Here is a 19,026-nt window from a genome sequence, read left to right on the forward strand (position 1 = left end):
ACCGTATTACCACTTCGATTCTTCCGTAACTCTTGCCCGCTATTAGTCTTCGACCGAACTCGGAGATTTGCTAAAAGTGAAAACTGCTTTCCACTTCTGGAAATAGGTTAAATGATTTTTTCCTCCTCGTCTGAGAGTATAGATTTATTGGTTTAGTTTGATTTATTTGATGACCGAAGTGACAATCTTTCGGTGACTGTAGTCAAATTATCTTACTTTAGATACTTGCTCATAACAAAGCAATGGGAAGAGGAAGCAAGGAAAGCCTTGAGAAGGCTGAGAGCTAGTAATCAAGTGGAAGAAGATATTGAAGAGATGAGAGCAGAGGAACGTGCTCAACAGGCAGAAGCTTCCATTTCAATGACAGAACTCATATGCAGTCCAACATTGAGGGCTCCTCTGGTCATTGGTGTTGTTATGCAGTTGTCACAACAGCTGTCTGGTATTAACGCAGTGAGTATCTTATTTCAAGAGTTCTAACTGTGCAATTACTTATGTTATATACGAACTTGAACTTCATAGTTCTGGACAGTACCACAAATTTTAACAAAACTTTTTTTCTTCCAGGTTTTTTACTATTCTACAGATCTGTTCATGAGTTCTGGATTGACCGAAGAGAGTGCAAAGTTTGCAACTATTGGTATCGGAGCTATCATGGTTGGTATGACGCTGGTCTCGATTCCGCTGATGGACAGGACAGGACGACGCACCCTTCACTTGTACGGTCTCGGCGGGATGTTCATCTTCTCGATCTTCATCACCATTTCGTTCCTAATAAAGGTAAGTTCATATTTTCATCCTTGTCATCGATCCAGGTATAATTCACCGTATAACATGCATTTGAAACACGTCGCATATGAAATGTCATAACTACGAGATCCTTATTGAAAACATGAAATTGATATGTTTTTGGACACTCTTGGGTTATGCTATCAATGATTTACAAATTCCTGGAATTGTGGTTGACTTGTCAAATCGCTAGAAAATTTTGAATCCACCACGAAAAATGTCTTGTATAGACGGATTCACTTACAATTATCACCGAAGTCACCCAAATTCAGATGAGAAAATTGATCTGAATAGATATGAAAACTTATTCACTCAGTTATTTCAACTGATTAAAACTGCAAATAATAATCTGGTTTATGAGGCTTATGTGATGAAAAAAATTAGGCATATGTATATCATCGTTGTATATAATAATTGTCTTCATACGCTTCACCATTCCGCCTCAATACGAGAGGCGTTTAACGCTTTGTTCACAGCTGGAGTGCAGCACTGCACAAACTGTGAGAAATATCACCTGATATATATTTATGGATACTCACCTCACGTTCATTTTAATTTGATCCTGCCATTCATGTAACTTGTAAGTTATCCTCACCCTGCACGTATTTAATATGAATATAATTTGCTATTTCGCTTCATTATTCACGAACACTACATGAACGAAAAACTATTCTGATGTAACTGATGTGATTTCGTCAAATTATTTGCAATCATTTTTTCTATCCATATTTATTCGATTTACTTGCAACCGCAAATTGAAAGGTAAATGGAAACCAACTTTCATAAACTCATATCATTTTTCAACGACTATTGAATTACAGAATTACTTCCTAAAGATTGAAATATATGCATATTCCATTGATCTAGCTCTGGATATTGAGATTTAAAATCTTATTAAGGTTGCGATCGAAACACTAGAATTTCACGCACTCTCACACGCATGTAAGTTTATTTATTGGCACACATCACGCTATTTTTTCCCCACCCCCTCCAACCTCTCTTGAACTCTTTCGTGACAGTCTGGAGGAGAGTAACTGTGTATGTATCACTGGTTTGCTTTTGTTTATTTTCAAGGTATTTCTAACACACTGCCTTTATCACTTATTAATAAACACAAGCACTAATAACGCTTATTCTTGGTCACATATGAATCTCAAGGAATTTTTTTATCCACGTGCATGTCGATAAGTCAGTGAATGACACAAGTATTATATAGTAATCTTAATTGGTTGCTGATTATGAAAGCAATATAATTATCCTTATCATTCAAAAATTATACCGTCTCTTCACAAATAAATGCTGCGGTATGTTGGGTTGCCTATCACCGAGGGGAACAAATATCGGTAAAACAGACATACCGAGTCATAATCATTTCAGTCAAGTCAAGTCATATAATCGCTCCAACGTGACTCCGGAATGTAATCACTGACCGCTGCAGTATATATTATAAATAACGAAACAACTCCTCGGCCAAATTCATACGAATTGGTAACACGGGAAGTTAGGTCACTAGCGAAGATTTTAAGTACGGTACCTATCGATAACTCTGTAGTTCTGGATTACCGATATATGTTTCCCTCGGTGATAGGCAACCGAACATACTGCGGTGTTGACTTGGAAACATGTGGTATTTGGTTAAGAATAATATTATACATGAATACTGTATGAACAATTGTTCTGCATTACAAGTTAGAATCAACAGCTGTGACTAATAATAAGTGCTTCGCATTTTTATTATCGACATGACAATTTTCATCCTCATAAAACACAAAGAATGTGAACTTTATGTACAAATGAATTTATCACATACTATTTTCACATTACTATTCATCGTACAATATGAAGCTTTTACATTAAGTAAGTTAAGGACTCGCTGATGAAGAAATGTCTGTTTGAATATATTAATCAATTTATACTATAAATATTGTAGTAAATTTTACAGGATTTTTTCTCACTAAAACTTGGATAAATTTGCAGATTAGTTTTATTTCTTTATCAAATTGAGTACCTAGCTGCCATTAATACTAACAGTGCGATAATTCATACCGTCACTTTACACTGGATTGAATTACAGCATGACGCATGCATATTTTATGATGAAAAATTCTAGAACAAATAGTTATGGATTATAATTTTTTTGAACATCTGAGCCTCCTCCAGCTGCTCAGGAAAGGAGAACTCTATACTACCGCCTGATAGGAGTTTTTCGGTTTCGTGCAGGAAATGATCGACTGGATGTCTTACCTTTCGGTGGTCTCAACACTCAGTTTTGTCGTGTTCTTTGCTGTGGGACCTGGATCCATTCCGTGGATGATTACAGCAGAGCTATTCTCCCAGGGTCCTAGGCCAGCAGCCATGTCCATTGCTGTGCTCGTTAATTGGATGGCTAATTTCCTGGTCGGCATATGTTTTCCAAGCATGAAGGTTCGTCTGTATTTTGAACTACGTTGTTAGTTACACATTCGGAAAAATTCACACCGAGAGAAATTCTTATATTTTTCGTTACTAGGAAGTTATACTTCATTATTTTCATTTTCATTTTTTTCTTCTTCCACCATAATCGATGGAATTTATACCTATAGTTCCGGGCAAAAGATGCAACTTAGTTTTGTCGCTGTGTAATTTTTTTTTTTATTTATGGGTACTGGTAATATATTTTTGTTGAAACTACTTCGTTAACCAGAAAATTCAGTATTGCCAATTGTAATTACACTAAGTGGTTGCTTGTACCTTTTTTGTAACGATTCCCATGCGGATGAAATTCTTTAACGACTATAATAACGGAATGAAATTTTTCTCGGTGCAGTGTGGATTCGTCGTGCTTGATTTTATTCGAATTTCGAATTTCTCTTAATCTTGGCTTCTTTTACAGACTGCGCTAGACACCTACACGTTCCTGCCATTCAGTGCATTCTTAGCCATCTTTTGGATATTCACATACAAAAAGGTTCCGGAGACGAAGAACAAAACGTTCGAAGAAATCCTTGCCTTGTTCAGGCATGGTAACGACAGGTATGGTGCTCAGAAGCAAAACAATCCTATTTCTATTAAATACACGAGTAAACCGTCGGCAGATATTTGAATGAAAATTATACTCGTCACAACCTTTTTTTCGACTAATTATCGTCAAGATTAATATAACTATATTAATTGTTTCACACGCGATTCGATATATCGTTAATTTAATAACAAATTGCTACGCGTCATGGTCAGTTTTATTTTTTCAATACCACTTTCCACGTATGATGCATATAACATCGCAATTTAACGCAAAACAACTGCAGAATAAATTCTGTTTAAGTATTACTAAGGACTGAAGTGTGTTATTCTTTTGAATTGCATATTATTATTCACTATACATTAGTGTTATTCTTTTGAATTGCATATTATTATTCACTAATGTATAGTGAATAATAATATGCAATTCAAAAGAATAACACACTTCAGTCCTTAGTAATACTTAAACAGAATTTATTCTGCAGTTGTTTTGCGTTAAATTGCGATGTTTAGAAAGTGGTATCGAAAAGATTTAACTTTCAGCAATTTTGTCTGCGAAACTTTTACATTTATCGGCATCGATCTGAAATAAAAATAAATTTTTCCATTTCAGTTTGTTTATCGTGAGATTTTTGTTCAATATTGAGAACTTTGAATTCTATTGTACAATATTATTGCATTCATTGATTTTTCTCTGTACGATTTTATTCGTAATCAACAACTTCACGTATTAAAAATCACTGTGATTGACGAAATATTGATTATTAAGCAATAATACAATTCTATACATTGTAGCTGATGAACATTTACTAAAACGGTAATATTTTGAAATCGCGTTATAATTATAGCAGTAATAATAAATGCTGCACTCATAAATATATGTATATATTTGCGTAAATTTTGTTCCGCATGTTTTGTTTGTTTAATTTGTTATCAATTACTGTGGAAATTATGCAGCCAGGATATTTATTGCTTTACTTTATTGAGACTTTTTTTCAATTCAATATTTTACAAGTTTTTAATATACAAATTTATTAGAATCAGAATTGATGTCTTGTCAGGGGTTAATATTTATATGTTCCTTAAAATAATTCATAAGCATTATGTTTATTCGTTGAGCTTATCACGTCAATGTATTATTTTATTCGAATAAATCATAATTTTTGTAGGTGTTGCCTTATGTTTCGTTTATTATAATTTATGGAAATGTTTCTTTTTTTTTTTCATTTTGTTTTATTGTTTTTCAAACATAATAAACGGCTGTGCATTGCGCGTTGTAATTCCGCTTTGTATGTTATTCGGAGCAGGAGCAGCTTGCGGGAAAGCAGATTATACGGGTGAGTCAATTGTAACGTGTTGTTAGTCGTTGTTGTATTACATATTATATATGCCTACATTACAGCTTTACGTATTCGTTACGATGAATAATTGAATTTGCAGACGTTTTAAAGCATGAATAAATTCAAAAAATAGGCATGATAATATACAGCCAATGTAAAGGAACGAGTATTCATTATTTTCCATGTTAAAAACAGTGCAACAGCTCGAAATTACACAGTATTTTTATATTACATAATATTTTAATAGAAGGCTGAGTAAATTCGTTAAAATGACGTGACGTGGAAGAATTATTTTTATTATTTGCAGTACAGAATTATAATTGTTACTGTACCGTTAGAAATTACAAAGGGCTTATAATAATACAAAATAGTTTGATATTTTCAAAAATCGTGTGTAGGAAGTTGATTGGCCTGAGGTCTGTACTTTTTATGAATTCTATTGCCAATTATTACATTCTTAAGCTACGAAAATGTCTTTAAAAATACAGAAATAAAAAATAGTGGAATTGTAAATAAATAATGACCAGATATCGATGTTTTATTTGAAATTGCTCTTAAATGGTTAAATATATCGTGTGTCCATGAGGAAAGTGCGCACCTTATGCGCATGCGTCAAGTCGTTCGAATTTTATTGGCCGAAAGTTACCGCCTGATTGAGCAACCGACTCAAAACCAATCACGACTGTCAGAAAATGTCCCTAGAAGCCCACAGCTAACGGTGGGATTCTAGGGACATTTTTTGCTCAATCAGGCGGCAACTGTCGGCCAATAAAATTCGAACGACTTGACGCACGCGCATAAGATACGCACTTTCCTCATGGACACACGGTATTCAATTTCAAATGTCTCTTCTTCGTTCAGAAGACATTCAATTTTACAATGTTGTACCGAAATTAATGGAAAAAATGCGTCTCAAAAATAGACATTTGATTAAAATCTCATTGATTGTTAAGAATTTTGAAGCAAATTGAAACGAAGCATCGATATCTAAGCTTTTTTACGCAACGTCAGTATTTTTTAGAGATTTTAGTAGCTTGCGAATAAAATGATTTGACGAATACTGAACGTGCGACAATCTCGTAATAAAATTATTAAAAAGTATCGACTTGTAAACTAGCCAACCTACTAAAAGCAGAATTTATTTACTTGTTTGGTCATGAAAGCTTGAGGACTCATTTGTGTTAACAATAAATTATTTGTACATGTATAAGTTGCATAAAGGTGTAAGGCATGCTATCAAAAAAATGTATTACATGCCAGTTGTCGTTTATTTTTATTTTCTTACGATTTTTTTTTTTTTCATTTACAATCTTCAGGCTCACTGCGACTTACAATATACATACATATATCACACATATGTAATACGTACGTTATTATAGTTGCATGGATAACTGCTGCGCAGTTTCTCATGATAAACTTTATCTATCTCTGAATATATTATACATTTCACAGTTTCTCTAATTAGTTATTTCGGGCTATTATGTAATTTATTGATTCGTTTTCTTTTCGTTGTTGTTGTTTTATTTATTTATTTTTTTATTTTTCCCAACATTCCGTAGTTGCACAAAATCAATCATGTATCTATTAATACGTGTGATGAGAGTAATAATTGAATAATACTGAATAATATAAATGAATATAATATTCAACTGCCATTATATGATCTACATAAGAGCCCCAATGACAAAATTTATCCTGGAGCCCTATACGTCTGTTAGCATGCTCCTTATCTTCAATAGTCTATCCAGTTGAATGGATCAAAGATAAAAACAAAACTTTCAACTGTACATGTTGATTTATATTATAGCTGGCACGAGGCTATGCGCTGTGCTATGCGAATATTGCATGTTAGTGCTTAAATAATTGTTGGGCGTAATATTATATATTATTTTAAATGTTATAAAAGGTTTTACACGTTATTCAATTCTGAACGTGGTGGAAATTAAAATTATTCAGTAGTTCAAGATGTTCATAATGATTTGATGCGTCGTCTGATGAGTATGTTTTTTTTTTTTTTTTTACCTTAAATACGATTAAGTAAAAATTTTATAAAAACTTTATGCACGTATAACGTGGTAAAATGATGATAAAAATTATATCGATTTTTGTATCACGTTATTATGAACATCTTTATTATACCATTATAGTCTATTTAAATCATCAACTTCATTGAAGCAGCCATTCGATTATTGTTTTTCTTTATTTCATGCTAAATTAAGGTTTTGCCGAAACATTCAAATTCATTATGTATACATATAATATATGTATATGTATATATATTTATATATATCAAGCTTTTTGTTCAAGAATGGAGCGTTACACGTTATAAACAGTTCATTCTTTGCTTACGACATAGATAGATAGAAAGATTTCATGCCTATAGATATACTGATACATGAATATAGGTGCAAGAGGGGAGGCAGCAACAAAATATTTCCACCGCCCGTTTGCTTTAAACATCTACATATGTTTTAATTATAGAGAATCCGGGATGTCTGGGAAAAATATTTTCTCTTATTAGAAGAACAAGAAAAAATATATACAGTTGAAGATTCATTTATTTCATTTCATCCAGAATTGATAATATGACTTATAACATCTAGGCTTACCGAAAGCGAGCAACAAATTAATCGTGTTGCTAAATGTGATTCAATATTGGGATTCTGTAAATTCAACTTCAAAGATCCCACACAAATTTATTTAACATTAATTTTCAACAAAGTATCTACTGTATATGCCTCAATGGTATACAAAATTCAGAGTAAAATTTCCAGTAAGACGTGAAAATCTAGTCTCTTTAGAAACAGTTTTGATCTATTAAGGTGCTTATAAAGAAGCGTTGTACACCTCGAAAACGCGGGGAAGCAAAACTCCTATACCGCTCAAACGATCAGAGTGAAACTTGAGCAATTAATGCCTTATTTTGGCAAAAAGTGGAGCGTCTTTTTACTTTTTCTAAATTTGAAAAAAAAAATTTACAGATTGGTTACCACCTACAGAAATTGTCCAAATTTTCACAGTTGCACTGAATGGATCGAACTATCCGGTATGATACCACTCGGCGGTGATGAAACACACATTTTGAGCCCAGTCCCATGAGATTTGATGGTGAATTATCGAAATGGCAGCTGATCTGGTTTTCGCTTACAAAGTACACCGAAATCTCATTTTGGCGACATTTGTTACCGACATTACGCGCATGCCGGTAATGTATGCGTGTAATGTCGGTAAAAAATTACCGGCAGGCATGAAAGGTCGGTAACAAATGTCGCCAAAATTAGATTTCGGTGTTCTTCGTAATCGAAAACCAGATCAGTTACCATTTCGTCACTTCAGTATTAAATCTCATGGGATTGGGCTCAAAATGTGTGTTTCATCACCGCCGAGTGGCATCATACCGGATAGTTCGATCCATTCAGTGCAACTGTGAAAATTTGGCCAATTTCTGTGAGTGGTAAGCAATCTGTAAAATTTTTTCAAAATTTCGAAAAAGTAAAAAGACGCTCCACTTTTTGCCAAAATAAGGCATTAATTGCCCAAGTTTCACTCTGATCGCTTGAGCGGTATAGGAGTTTTGCATCCCCGCATTTTCGAGGTGTACAACGGGTCTTTATAAGCACCTTAATACAAGATAGTTGTTAAAATTTGTTAGTACGATAAGAGACTTCATGATGTTCGGCCTCTACCTTCATATTATATAAACAAATGAAACAAAGTATTGAAACGTCAATTGGCAGAGTCCAATGCTCGATGTATAGTCCTGTGCAAAGCTTTTATAGTGAAAAGTTGAGATAACAATTGCTGTGAAGTAAGCTTTTTTGTTGATATCAGGAATAGGTGTTGGGTTTTGTCGTTTATGTTTATCTCCGTTTATTGTACCAAATAAATACGATGGGTAAAAAATTGGTAAAGTATGTGAATTTTGTACGTTGCATTCTGACTGCGTAATAGTTGAAATGGGTTCGATTTTCCAATTTTCTGTACGGACGATATACAGGCTAGAAATGTCTAGCTAGATTAAACGAGCGGTGCGAAATTGCGTCTCTGTATTAAAAATGAGCACTTTAAGTCGAGGCTAGGTGGCCATGTAACATTGTTGTATTGCAGGGAAGAGGAGCTCGCCACTAACTCTAGCAAGGAGACCGTCCTATCTGACGCCACTACTGCCAACCATACCCACGCTACCAATAAAGCATAATCTAGTTAAAACATTTTACCTAATCAACAACACTGTACATTGAATCACTAAACACTTTTCATCACTCTCATACTATTATTGAATAATTGTTATCGATGCTGTTATAGGTATTTATATTAGGACAGATTTCAGAGTGTGTAACTGAAATGATAATGACGATAATGATGATGATGATGATGATTATTAAATCGTTTAATGTTACGAATATTTCGGCATGACCAGTAAATCTTAAATACGTTCCATACTGTAAAATAAATAATTTTGTTTATTTGATTATCGGTTTTATTTACTTTCCACTTTTTATAGACGTATTTATATTGTTATACATGTAATTGTGCCGATTCCATGTGTCATGATGGGGTTCGTCTTATCAGTCATTCCTTTTGTCCGAAATTTTTTTTCTATTACTATCGACTAACGGTGAAAAACCAAGTTGTTGACTATTCGTAATGTTAGTCTACTACACAGGCCAGTGAAATGTTGTACATTAAAGTATAGAAACTGTGAAATGCATTATAATTTCTCACTCGACACTGATGCAACTTTGCAAAATATCTCGATAAATATATTATACATTTTCATATATATATATATATATATATATAAAATATATTATATATGAAAATGCTGTAAGGTCTGAGTGTATACTTCTTTCTCAATTCGATATTTAGCCAATGAATTCCCGAAGATTCTCAATATTAATGTCGAGATGAGTTCGTATAGACGGGAAACGTTATAATTGAAGGAAATGCAAGTCAAGAAAGGGGTGTACATGATATCACTGACCAGCCTTTTTGTGCTTTAGAAATAATTATACTTGATATAATAATTATAAGTTAGAATAAGAAAAAGAAGAAAAAAAAAAAAGATTTCGTGAAGCTTTCGTGAAAACTCTTAAGAACACAAAAAAGTCGTCATAAATTATCACGTCGTCATTTGTTGCTGTAGCGATGAATAGGTAGGTATGTGATTTTTTGGAACATATTTTATTTTTTTTTATCTTTTCAGCAAGTTTATTTCATTTTGTCGAGAGGAAATGGCGAAAGTTAGCAGACTGAAAACGAGTGACCAACTGCGCATGCGTAAGATAATTGAAAGATAATGACTAAGCTCGCGCATGCGTAGTAGCTCAGCTCGCTAACTTTCACCATTTTCTCTTGATGTGTACAGTCATGTGCATTAATAGGTTTCCAATGACCCGCTATCTTTCTGGAATCTAAACTGAAACGAGTTTTCTGTATATAGAAATTTTTACTACCTATGATCGAGGTAGATATTGTTTGTTACTCCCGTCACTTGTGGCGCTAGTCATTGACACATAAAATTTGATTAGAAAAGGAACTCGTTCCAGTTTTGATTCTAGAAAAATAATCAGCCACTGGAAACAAATTAATAAACATTACTGTGCAGTTATTTTTCTTTTCGAGCCGAAATAAAATATCTGTTCGATTCCATACGAATTATGTGACAACGACTCCAATTCTTTCACATCAACTTCGTCGCTAGTCATTGTCACATAATTCGGCTAGAATCGAACTCGAATTTCGTTTCGAACCGAGAACAAGTTAACCGAAGGGGGCAAGCGTTAATAAACATTACTGTACACGTACATAGTTCAACCATGATCGAGGTTTTTGTCGTCCATTTTGTTTATCGAAGAATTATTTGAATCCTAACCTGGTAAACATTGTTTTGCAACGGAATCAATTTCACTAAATTCAGTTATCCCAATCAATTTGATTGGTTTAAAATGTTTAAAATTCTAATCGAATACGAATTTTTATTTTTCTTGGGCTAACAAATGATGAATTCAGGTTTTAGAACGTCTTAACTTTGCTTAGCAAGTCATGGTTATAAAATATATCCTTGTGCCTACAAAGAGACACAGTAATATTCATTAATGCCATCCCCTTCGGGGTGCTTTGTGTTCGGTCCGAAACAAAATGCGAATTCGAGTCTGTACGAATTATGCCATAATGACTCCTAATCTCTCACATCGGCTGCATCTCCAGTCATTATCAGATAATTTGTATAGAATCAAACTTGTGTTTTGTTTCGGACCGAAAACAAGGTGGCCGGAAGAGGAAGGCATTGATGAATATTACTATACATAATTCCATTTGTGGGTACAAATTTGTAATCTATGGACAAGTTTTTCAATGATCAATGCGTGACGAAAATCGATCAATTTAGATATTTTCTAAATTAAAGCAAGAATTATACTTCTCTTCAAATAGAAATATAACAGAAATTAGATTTTCAATAAATAAAGAACAGTGAGATCGTTTGCATGGTAAAGAATCAATTCAAATTTCGCGGTGAAAGAGAATTTCTGGAAATGTATGCTGATTCCAATTCAAATTGTGCAGACTGTGAAACATAGTTTGAGTATGCGCGCCGTTTTTTTTTCAGAGGATGCATCACAGTAAAATCAGAGATCGATCTGAAAATTTCTGCATGTTCCTGCGTGCAAAAAATTGGTATGTGGCTGAAATGCTGTCAGTTTTTCTCATATATTTCCCAAAAACCCTTCGAAATTTTGTGACATGCAGAAATTTTCTACAAGTATATTATATTATTTGAAACATTGTTCACATTCAATAAGAGCACCAGTTCTATTACCTAAGAAACTGATGAATAATTTTTTAATTATTTGAAAAGTCATAATTTTTATTTGAATTCCTTTTTTCGAAAAGCACCGGTTTCATTCCAACAGTTCTCTGCTTTGCAGCAAACATGCATACAAGAAGTTGAACTATAAGAAATACTTAAAATCGGGTTCAGTTTTTCTGATGTGTCTCATAGAATCATTTGCATGTAACAGAAATTCTCCGAACTCGTTGGAATTTTTTTTAAATGCTCAAAAAAATGAAATCCAAGAGTCTTTTGATGATCGTATTTGCTAAAGTTGTAGCAATTGGGGATTCCCAAGAATATTTTCAGAGATATTATTTCACCGCTTTGAAAAAGAGGATTTTAGGACATAGATTACACGTAAGAAACAAAGTAAAAATAAAAAAAAAAAAATTGATACCATCGGAAAAGTTTGAAGAAGTGGAAATTTGGACAAGTGGCGTGGTGTTTTGCAGGAGCATGCTAAACTGTGTGAATGCGTTAGAGGAGCACATACCGCCAGCGGAGAGCGCTGCCCTGATGGTGGCCGAGGAGAAGCCACATCCAGACTCATGTAAGGCCTGCCAACCTGACCAACATCACCCTTCGTCACCCGTCACGATCACCAACTCCATCACCGCAAGTCAAACAATTCCTCAGAGCTGGCTGTAGCTGCTGTAGCATGAATGAAACCGCGGTCAATTGGTCGACCAAGTACCAATCTCTGAGTATCCTAAACGCATTATAAGGGATGTAATTGAACAGAGGCGTTGTAATCCGCTGCTGCATTCCATAGTCTGTTTGATATATTATGGGTATGGTAATACTGAATTGATGGAGATATTAAAAATCTAAGAGTATGTATGCGAGAAGGTTGCCAGGAATTTGCCTTGTACATTGTACATATATTATATGTATAATATAAATTATACAGTGAGAATTGTGATCGACATAATGGTCGGTCGTCTGCTGTAGTTTAATGCGCATGCGGTACAATCCGAAAGCAGTTGTTTGCCAGGGTGACCAACCGTCATGAACGTAACCTAAAAATTTTTACATTTATTTTTACATAAATATATCGTAGAAAACTGTAGTCTGAATTTATGACGGTTGGTCGCCCTGGCAAAGAACTTCTCTCGGATCGTACCGCATGCGTATTAAAACTGTAGCAGACGACGGATCATTCTGTCGTTGGCAATTCACACTGTATAAAAAATATTACAGCAGAATTTCGGACCAAGGATAATCGTAGAATTCGATTTTTAATTTGTATCATATATACAGGGTTAACTATCATATAAAATTTGCAACTGCAGAAAAGTATACATATATTCTAGTATCGTATCACACGATCAAACAACATGCGGTCGGGTTTCAATATATGTATAATATGTAGGTACCATATACTTAAAGACGATGTATGTTTTCGTGTTGCAAATTTGATATATATTCCTACACTTTGCACAAAATGGTTTGACCGTTGAAAAATCATTCCTGTTCATTATTATCCCACCTTTTTCGACCAGTGCACCAGTAAAATTTATACCTAGAGTTTCCAGTGAAGGGTCATAACGCCAACGATGTTTCGCCGGCAAATAGGCAACCGGAATCACATAACTTCGGTTGCCTCTGCTTTCGCGTCAGGACCCTTCACCGGAAACTTCCGGTGTATTTATGTGAGCAAAATATCATCGATCACCATGTTTCTTATAAGTGTATTGCCGATTGCTCCTAGGTTGCTATCGCTATTCAGCATTCTTCTTCTTTCCATACTCTCAGTTTCGAGTTCGTAATTTGATAATTTATTACCATACCCCATTCCCATATGACAATGTGATGCTCATATAATAAAAGCGTACACTACAGCAGTTCATGATCTTTTATGAACGGAATTGTTTGCTAATTTACTCCCAAATTTTGCATGCTAATCATTGTCTCTCTATATGTCTGTAAATTTTATAATTTGTAGTGTCACTGTAAATTATGTTGTTTTACGTTTCATTCTTTTAATTATTTTTTTTTTTTTTTTTTTTTTTTTTTTAAATTCTTTACTAATCAACAGAATTTTGTCTAGAATATTATCTAACTCTTTGTTAGTACACATTATTATACGTCGGGGAAACATTATAAGCATGGAAAAACCTAAGGAACAAAATGAAATATGGTTAAAAGAATTCTGTGTATCTATATATTATACATGTAATATATACGATACTTCCTTATCCGTGATGTGATTATATACTTTTGATATTTGTGTAAAACGTTCATATGTATACATATATTATATACCCATCATTGAATTGCCTTGAATGATTCACCGAAATATTTTATACAGCTTTTGCCTTACCATGGTTCGGCAGTGAAAAATTTAAGAAAAATTCAACATCAATTGTAGGTGAATTGTGAATGATCGGTAGTCCCTTGTATATATATGTTTGTTTTTCGTGCCATAATTAATTTTGTAGTAAGCATATTTCTTAATTATTGTCTTCGATTCGAAGGGAGAAAAAAAAGAAAAACCGAAAAAAAATCATGATACTACTATTTATTTCATTATAAACCAGATACACACTGATAGGGTCACTTGATTGCTTTTTTTCCTCCAATATATTCATGTTACATAAATGTATTGATACACCGTCGACACTGGCCTTTGTAGTAGCTTTAACCGTATAATGGAGAACATAATACAATTTTTGTACATATATTAGCACAAACCCGTATGTGTTTTGTAACTTTAAAAATATACTGTGATACGGGAATAGGTGATTAATATTTTTTATATCTAGCGTATAAAGTTCCATACTGGAGATAAATATTTCAACTGTCACTTTGAACATATTATTATTATTGTATATATCCGATCCAGGTGACAATATCGATACAATTTATAGCATGATTGTCGCAATGCGCATGAAAGCATGGTTAATGATACATTATTACATTCAGCGGTGAATAAGTTTAGACGTTGATTTGATTTATACTAGTGAAAACTGGTTCAACCACTGTAAAAACAAAAGTTGCATTCAATTTTCCAGTTTTCGGAAAACATAAATGAGAATGAAACTTTTGATTGGTTAAAAGATTATGTTTTACTGAACTTTTAATTACCAAACAAAATCTGTTGAGTTTAAATTCGGGTTCTGGTTGACCTAAATTTCATTGGAAAATGCTTTTCCATTTCTTTGCATAAGCGAAAAATGCAATTCAGCAAATTTTTTTAAACAAACCATTTTGAAACAGAGAAGTGGTAAATAGATGGAATTAGTCTAGTTCTCTGTTACTAAATAACTTATTCACATCGTTCACATGAATTCACATTTCCATAAAATATTAAGGGTGAACCGGCTGAACCGGCTGAATTTATAAATCTAGGAAAAGGGAAAATACCGTTTGAAAACTAATGAATAAACTCTGTTGTATTTCATGCGATTCTAATTTTTCAACTCAACTAACCAGATCCCGCCGAATTGTTTGAAAATCGTAATGATTATTTGTAAAAAAATTTCCAGTCGATCACGCTGCTAACGTCAATCCTGTAAAGCATCGATGAAAACCACCAGAGTTTAACCATTCAGAACGTTCCAATAATTATAAACCCTTTGCTCAAGTTGTTAATATCTGAGCTTGTGTTAGCTGAATTTTGTCGGACTTACGTCTATAAGTTGGTACCCATGTCGTTTGATTATAGCGTTCACTATCATTGGCGCAAATAAAATTGCCGGATATTCTTAGGACGGGTTTATCTTCATTCCTAACTTTTAATTCAGACGGTACAAGGGCCCAATCATTCTTGATATAATACTTCGCGCACGAAGCTTGTACGAAAAGTTATGTAGATTTTGTAAATTTCGTCTCATGCAGTCTTACATTTCGAATCAGAATCACAGTAAAAGCATTGAAAAATAAAGTAAAACAATATGTAGGCGGGTTGCTATTTTTTTCTCTTCACGATGTCACCGAAAGTAGAATAACTTCTCGCACTGTACATTAGGGTGTTTTAATTTTGGACTTTGGCGTCATTCAAGCATTACGTAACACTATTTTTGGCCTTTTTCGATCCCCGCCCCCCCCCCCCCCCCCCCCGCCCCGGGCGTTACGTAATACTTGAATGACGCATCTTTCGAATTTTAACTTGGACGCCCCCGCCCCCTCAGATTGGTTCCAAATAAATGAATAAATAAAAATCTCTCTTGGCTGTGAAGTTTGCCATTTAAAATACACACGTTTTTGGTTCACTTTTTAGTATATATATCGTCGCAGGACTAATTGAACTGTTTCTGTGAGAAATCAGTAAGCATTGAATCTAATATCCAACAAAAATATCAGTATTGTCTATAAAAAATTCTATGTCAGCTGATACCCAATCAGAATTTGATTTTTTGTGAGTTTGACATCAGTGGACATTTGACGTAAAGTTCTCCATTGACGATGTTGATATTTTTATCAAACAGTAGCACCAATGCCGATCGATTTCTCAGGATTATAGATTTTTTGCAAATACTTAGTCCCAAGATCAAATATACATACGTATACTGAAAATTGAATAAAAATGCGTGCATTTGAAACGGCGAACTTCACAGACGTTCCGAGAGGGGTTAGGGTTGAGATAAGGATCTGTGCTTTCGCGGAGATTTCTGACCATCTATTTGGACTCAATTTGTGGAGTATTCCACTCGAATTTTGAAAAAGTCCAAAACAAGGACCATCCTTCTGTATTACAGGTATACATTATTACGTTATTTAAGAAAGAGGCAAACTCGGTCTTTTCGGGCCGAGCGTAAGTTTGCAATATGAGTCGTAGGTGGGCCGAAGACGAATACGTGTGGCGAAAAGACCGTTACCTCTTTAATGTTGCACGCGATTCTTTATATAACAAAAGTATGTTACGCGTTTTTTCACGAAACATGAAATTGAGGTTAGAATCCCGTATTGTCAGATTAATTCGCGACAGCGCATGCACGGAGTGCAGAAAAGACGATTTTCCACTTCTAGGACTTAAAAGTGGTATTCTCAGTACTCCGCGCATGCGCATTCGCAGACTGACGCTACCACCACAGAAACGTGAAACATGCTGGCGTTATACAAAGATATATTATAACAGCGTGTAGTGCTGGATGGTCGCGCATATGAAGCATAAGTGTGAGTAGACGATGATTTTGATATAACAAAAGTATGTTACGCGTTTTTTCATAAAACACGAAATTGAGGTTAGAACCCCGTATTGTCAGATTAGTTCGCGACCGCGCATGCGCGGAGTGCAGAAAAGACGACTTTCCACTCCTAGTACCTAAAAGTGGTCTTTTCAGTACTCCGTGCATGCGCTGTCGCAGACTGACGCTACCATCATAGAAACGTGAAACATGCTCTCGTTATACAAAGATATATTATAACATAGCGTGTAGTTTTGGATGGTCGCGCATATGAAGCATAGGTGTGAGTAGACGATGACGAGGGTGATATTGGGAGACGTGTTTAAGGGGTGATGACAGTTGTGTTTGCAGCTGGCTCCGAGCGATCTTCCATCGCTCCCGCTCAGCCGGAGAGACCACCGCCCCCGCTTCCCCCGCCACGCTTTCCGAACAGCGGTGTCTGACAATGGGAAACTCCTCTTAACATTGGGAACTTTATGATGATGAACACACCGATGCCACTACCCCTGCTTCTGAGTACGAACAGCCTAACGTTGGAGAATCATCTCTACGAGATAATAACGGAACGGAGCAAAGCTTGCGCGATGTTCCTGAGAAATAGCCTGCGGCGTGCGGCTAATGCGACGACTCTCACGTGGAACGTAAACTCCGAAGGCGAGCCGCAGTTTCATACGGACTCTTAGAAGAAATTTCATAGGTCATCAGTGCCTATTTCAATGGTGTCCAATATATTCGAACACGGTCTAATTCACGTATTTATACACAAGCAAACACACACACACATACACACAGACACATATAGAAATTCAAACCAGAGACGTTGATCCGAGAACACACACTTCAAACCTTAATTAGTATGTAGCCTCCTCGTAATATAAATTATATAATATAATAATTAATGAACATTGTATAAGAGATCTATTATATGATGCATTATGTTAATCGAGAATCGATTAATATTTGTATATATATAAAGGTAAGATCGACGCTCACTGGCAGAAAGAAGAGGATTAAAAAAAAAAAAACAAAAACAAAAAAAACAAAAAAACAAAACGGCACATAAACAAAAATAAAAACAAATGCAATTATCGACCACACTAATTTATGTGTAATGAACTATAATAGAATGGTGAAGCAATTGTGCAAAAAAGAAAGTGTGTGGGTGTAACGGAAGGTTTCCAAAACGGTTCTTACAGCTAGCCATAGAATGGTACGTTTGTACTCCGCGATGATTTCAAATCTTCCACCAAAGCAGAAATCGTTCGGAATTAACTCGAGTTCAGGCGAAATTTTTGACACACTATTCGAATTTCAAAATTATTTAAATGGTACCATCGTTTTCCACATTAAAAAGAGAAGAAAATCCAAAACAAGGAAAACAAAATGTCTCCACTTATAAACATCATAATCGTGATCGTACTCGTGGGATACGTTTGTACCCCAGTGTGTAGTTGGATGGTAAAAAAAAAAAATAATAAAATTCTTGATTCTTTTTTATATACATAGCTGAATACAAAATGACGTTTGGGCGTAAATTGAAAACTTCCGCATCACGACAACGTGACAGAGATTATTTTAAAAGCCGACATTATACACTTATAAATTTGATAACTTTTCAAAAAACAGGATAAGTTTAAAAAAAAAAACGCAGAACTCGTGCATGTGTTCCAAAAAAGTAATTTTAATATAATTCTTAAATAACTCGGATACGCGTTTGAATAATGAAAATACCATTTAAATACTTGAGGGATTCTGTATGACATAGTTGCGGCACGATCTGGAACATAATTATCGAAAATAAGAAACCTTCCCTTATATGTACATATATGTATATACATGTAGACTTATATACCATACATCATATTCTGCAAATGTATAATAATCCTTCATTGTTCAGTAGTGTAGTCAAAAAAAAGTTATCTGGCGATGTAGTATG

General features: G+C 34.5%; 1 protein-coding gene across 15 annotated transcripts in view; it reads left to right on the plus strand.

Moving 5' to 3' along the window:
- The window catches only part of LOC124414131 (glucose transporter type 1), a 72,092-nt gene extending 53,859 nt beyond the window's left edge, over window positions 1-18,233 (plus strand). For 7 of the 15 annotated variants that reach the window (XM_046895061.1, XM_046895060.1, XM_046895059.1 and 4 more), the window contains 7 exons: window positions 222-453; window positions 568-780; window positions 2,989-3,213; window positions 3,662-3,801; window positions 5,094-5,123; window positions 12,414-12,511; window positions 17,430-18,233. In XM_046895061.1, coding sequence (XP_046751017.1) covers window positions 222-453; window positions 568-780; window positions 2,989-3,213; window positions 3,662-3,801; window positions 5,094-5,123; window positions 12,414-12,511; window positions 17,430-17,533 — 1,042 coding nt within the window. In that variant the 3' untranslated portion in view covers window positions 17,534-18,233. Of the gene's footprint in view, window positions 1-221; window positions 454-567; window positions 781-2,988; window positions 3,214-3,661; window positions 3,802-5,093; window positions 5,124-9,233; window positions 9,598-12,413; window positions 12,512-17,429 lie in introns of those variants that run through there. The other 8 variants (XM_046895062.1, XM_046895063.1, XM_046895067.1 and 5 more) reach the window with 8 other exon arrangements.
- The last annotated feature ends 793 nt before the right edge of the window (window positions 18,234-19,026 follow it).

The sequence above is a fragment of the Diprion similis genome, chromosome 13 (genome assembly GCF_021155765.1).
Source record: "Diprion similis isolate iyDipSimi1 chromosome 13, iyDipSimi1.1, whole genome shotgun sequence".
Classification (NCBI taxonomy): Eukaryota; Metazoa; Arthropoda; class Insecta; order Hymenoptera; family Diprionidae; genus Diprion; species Diprion similis.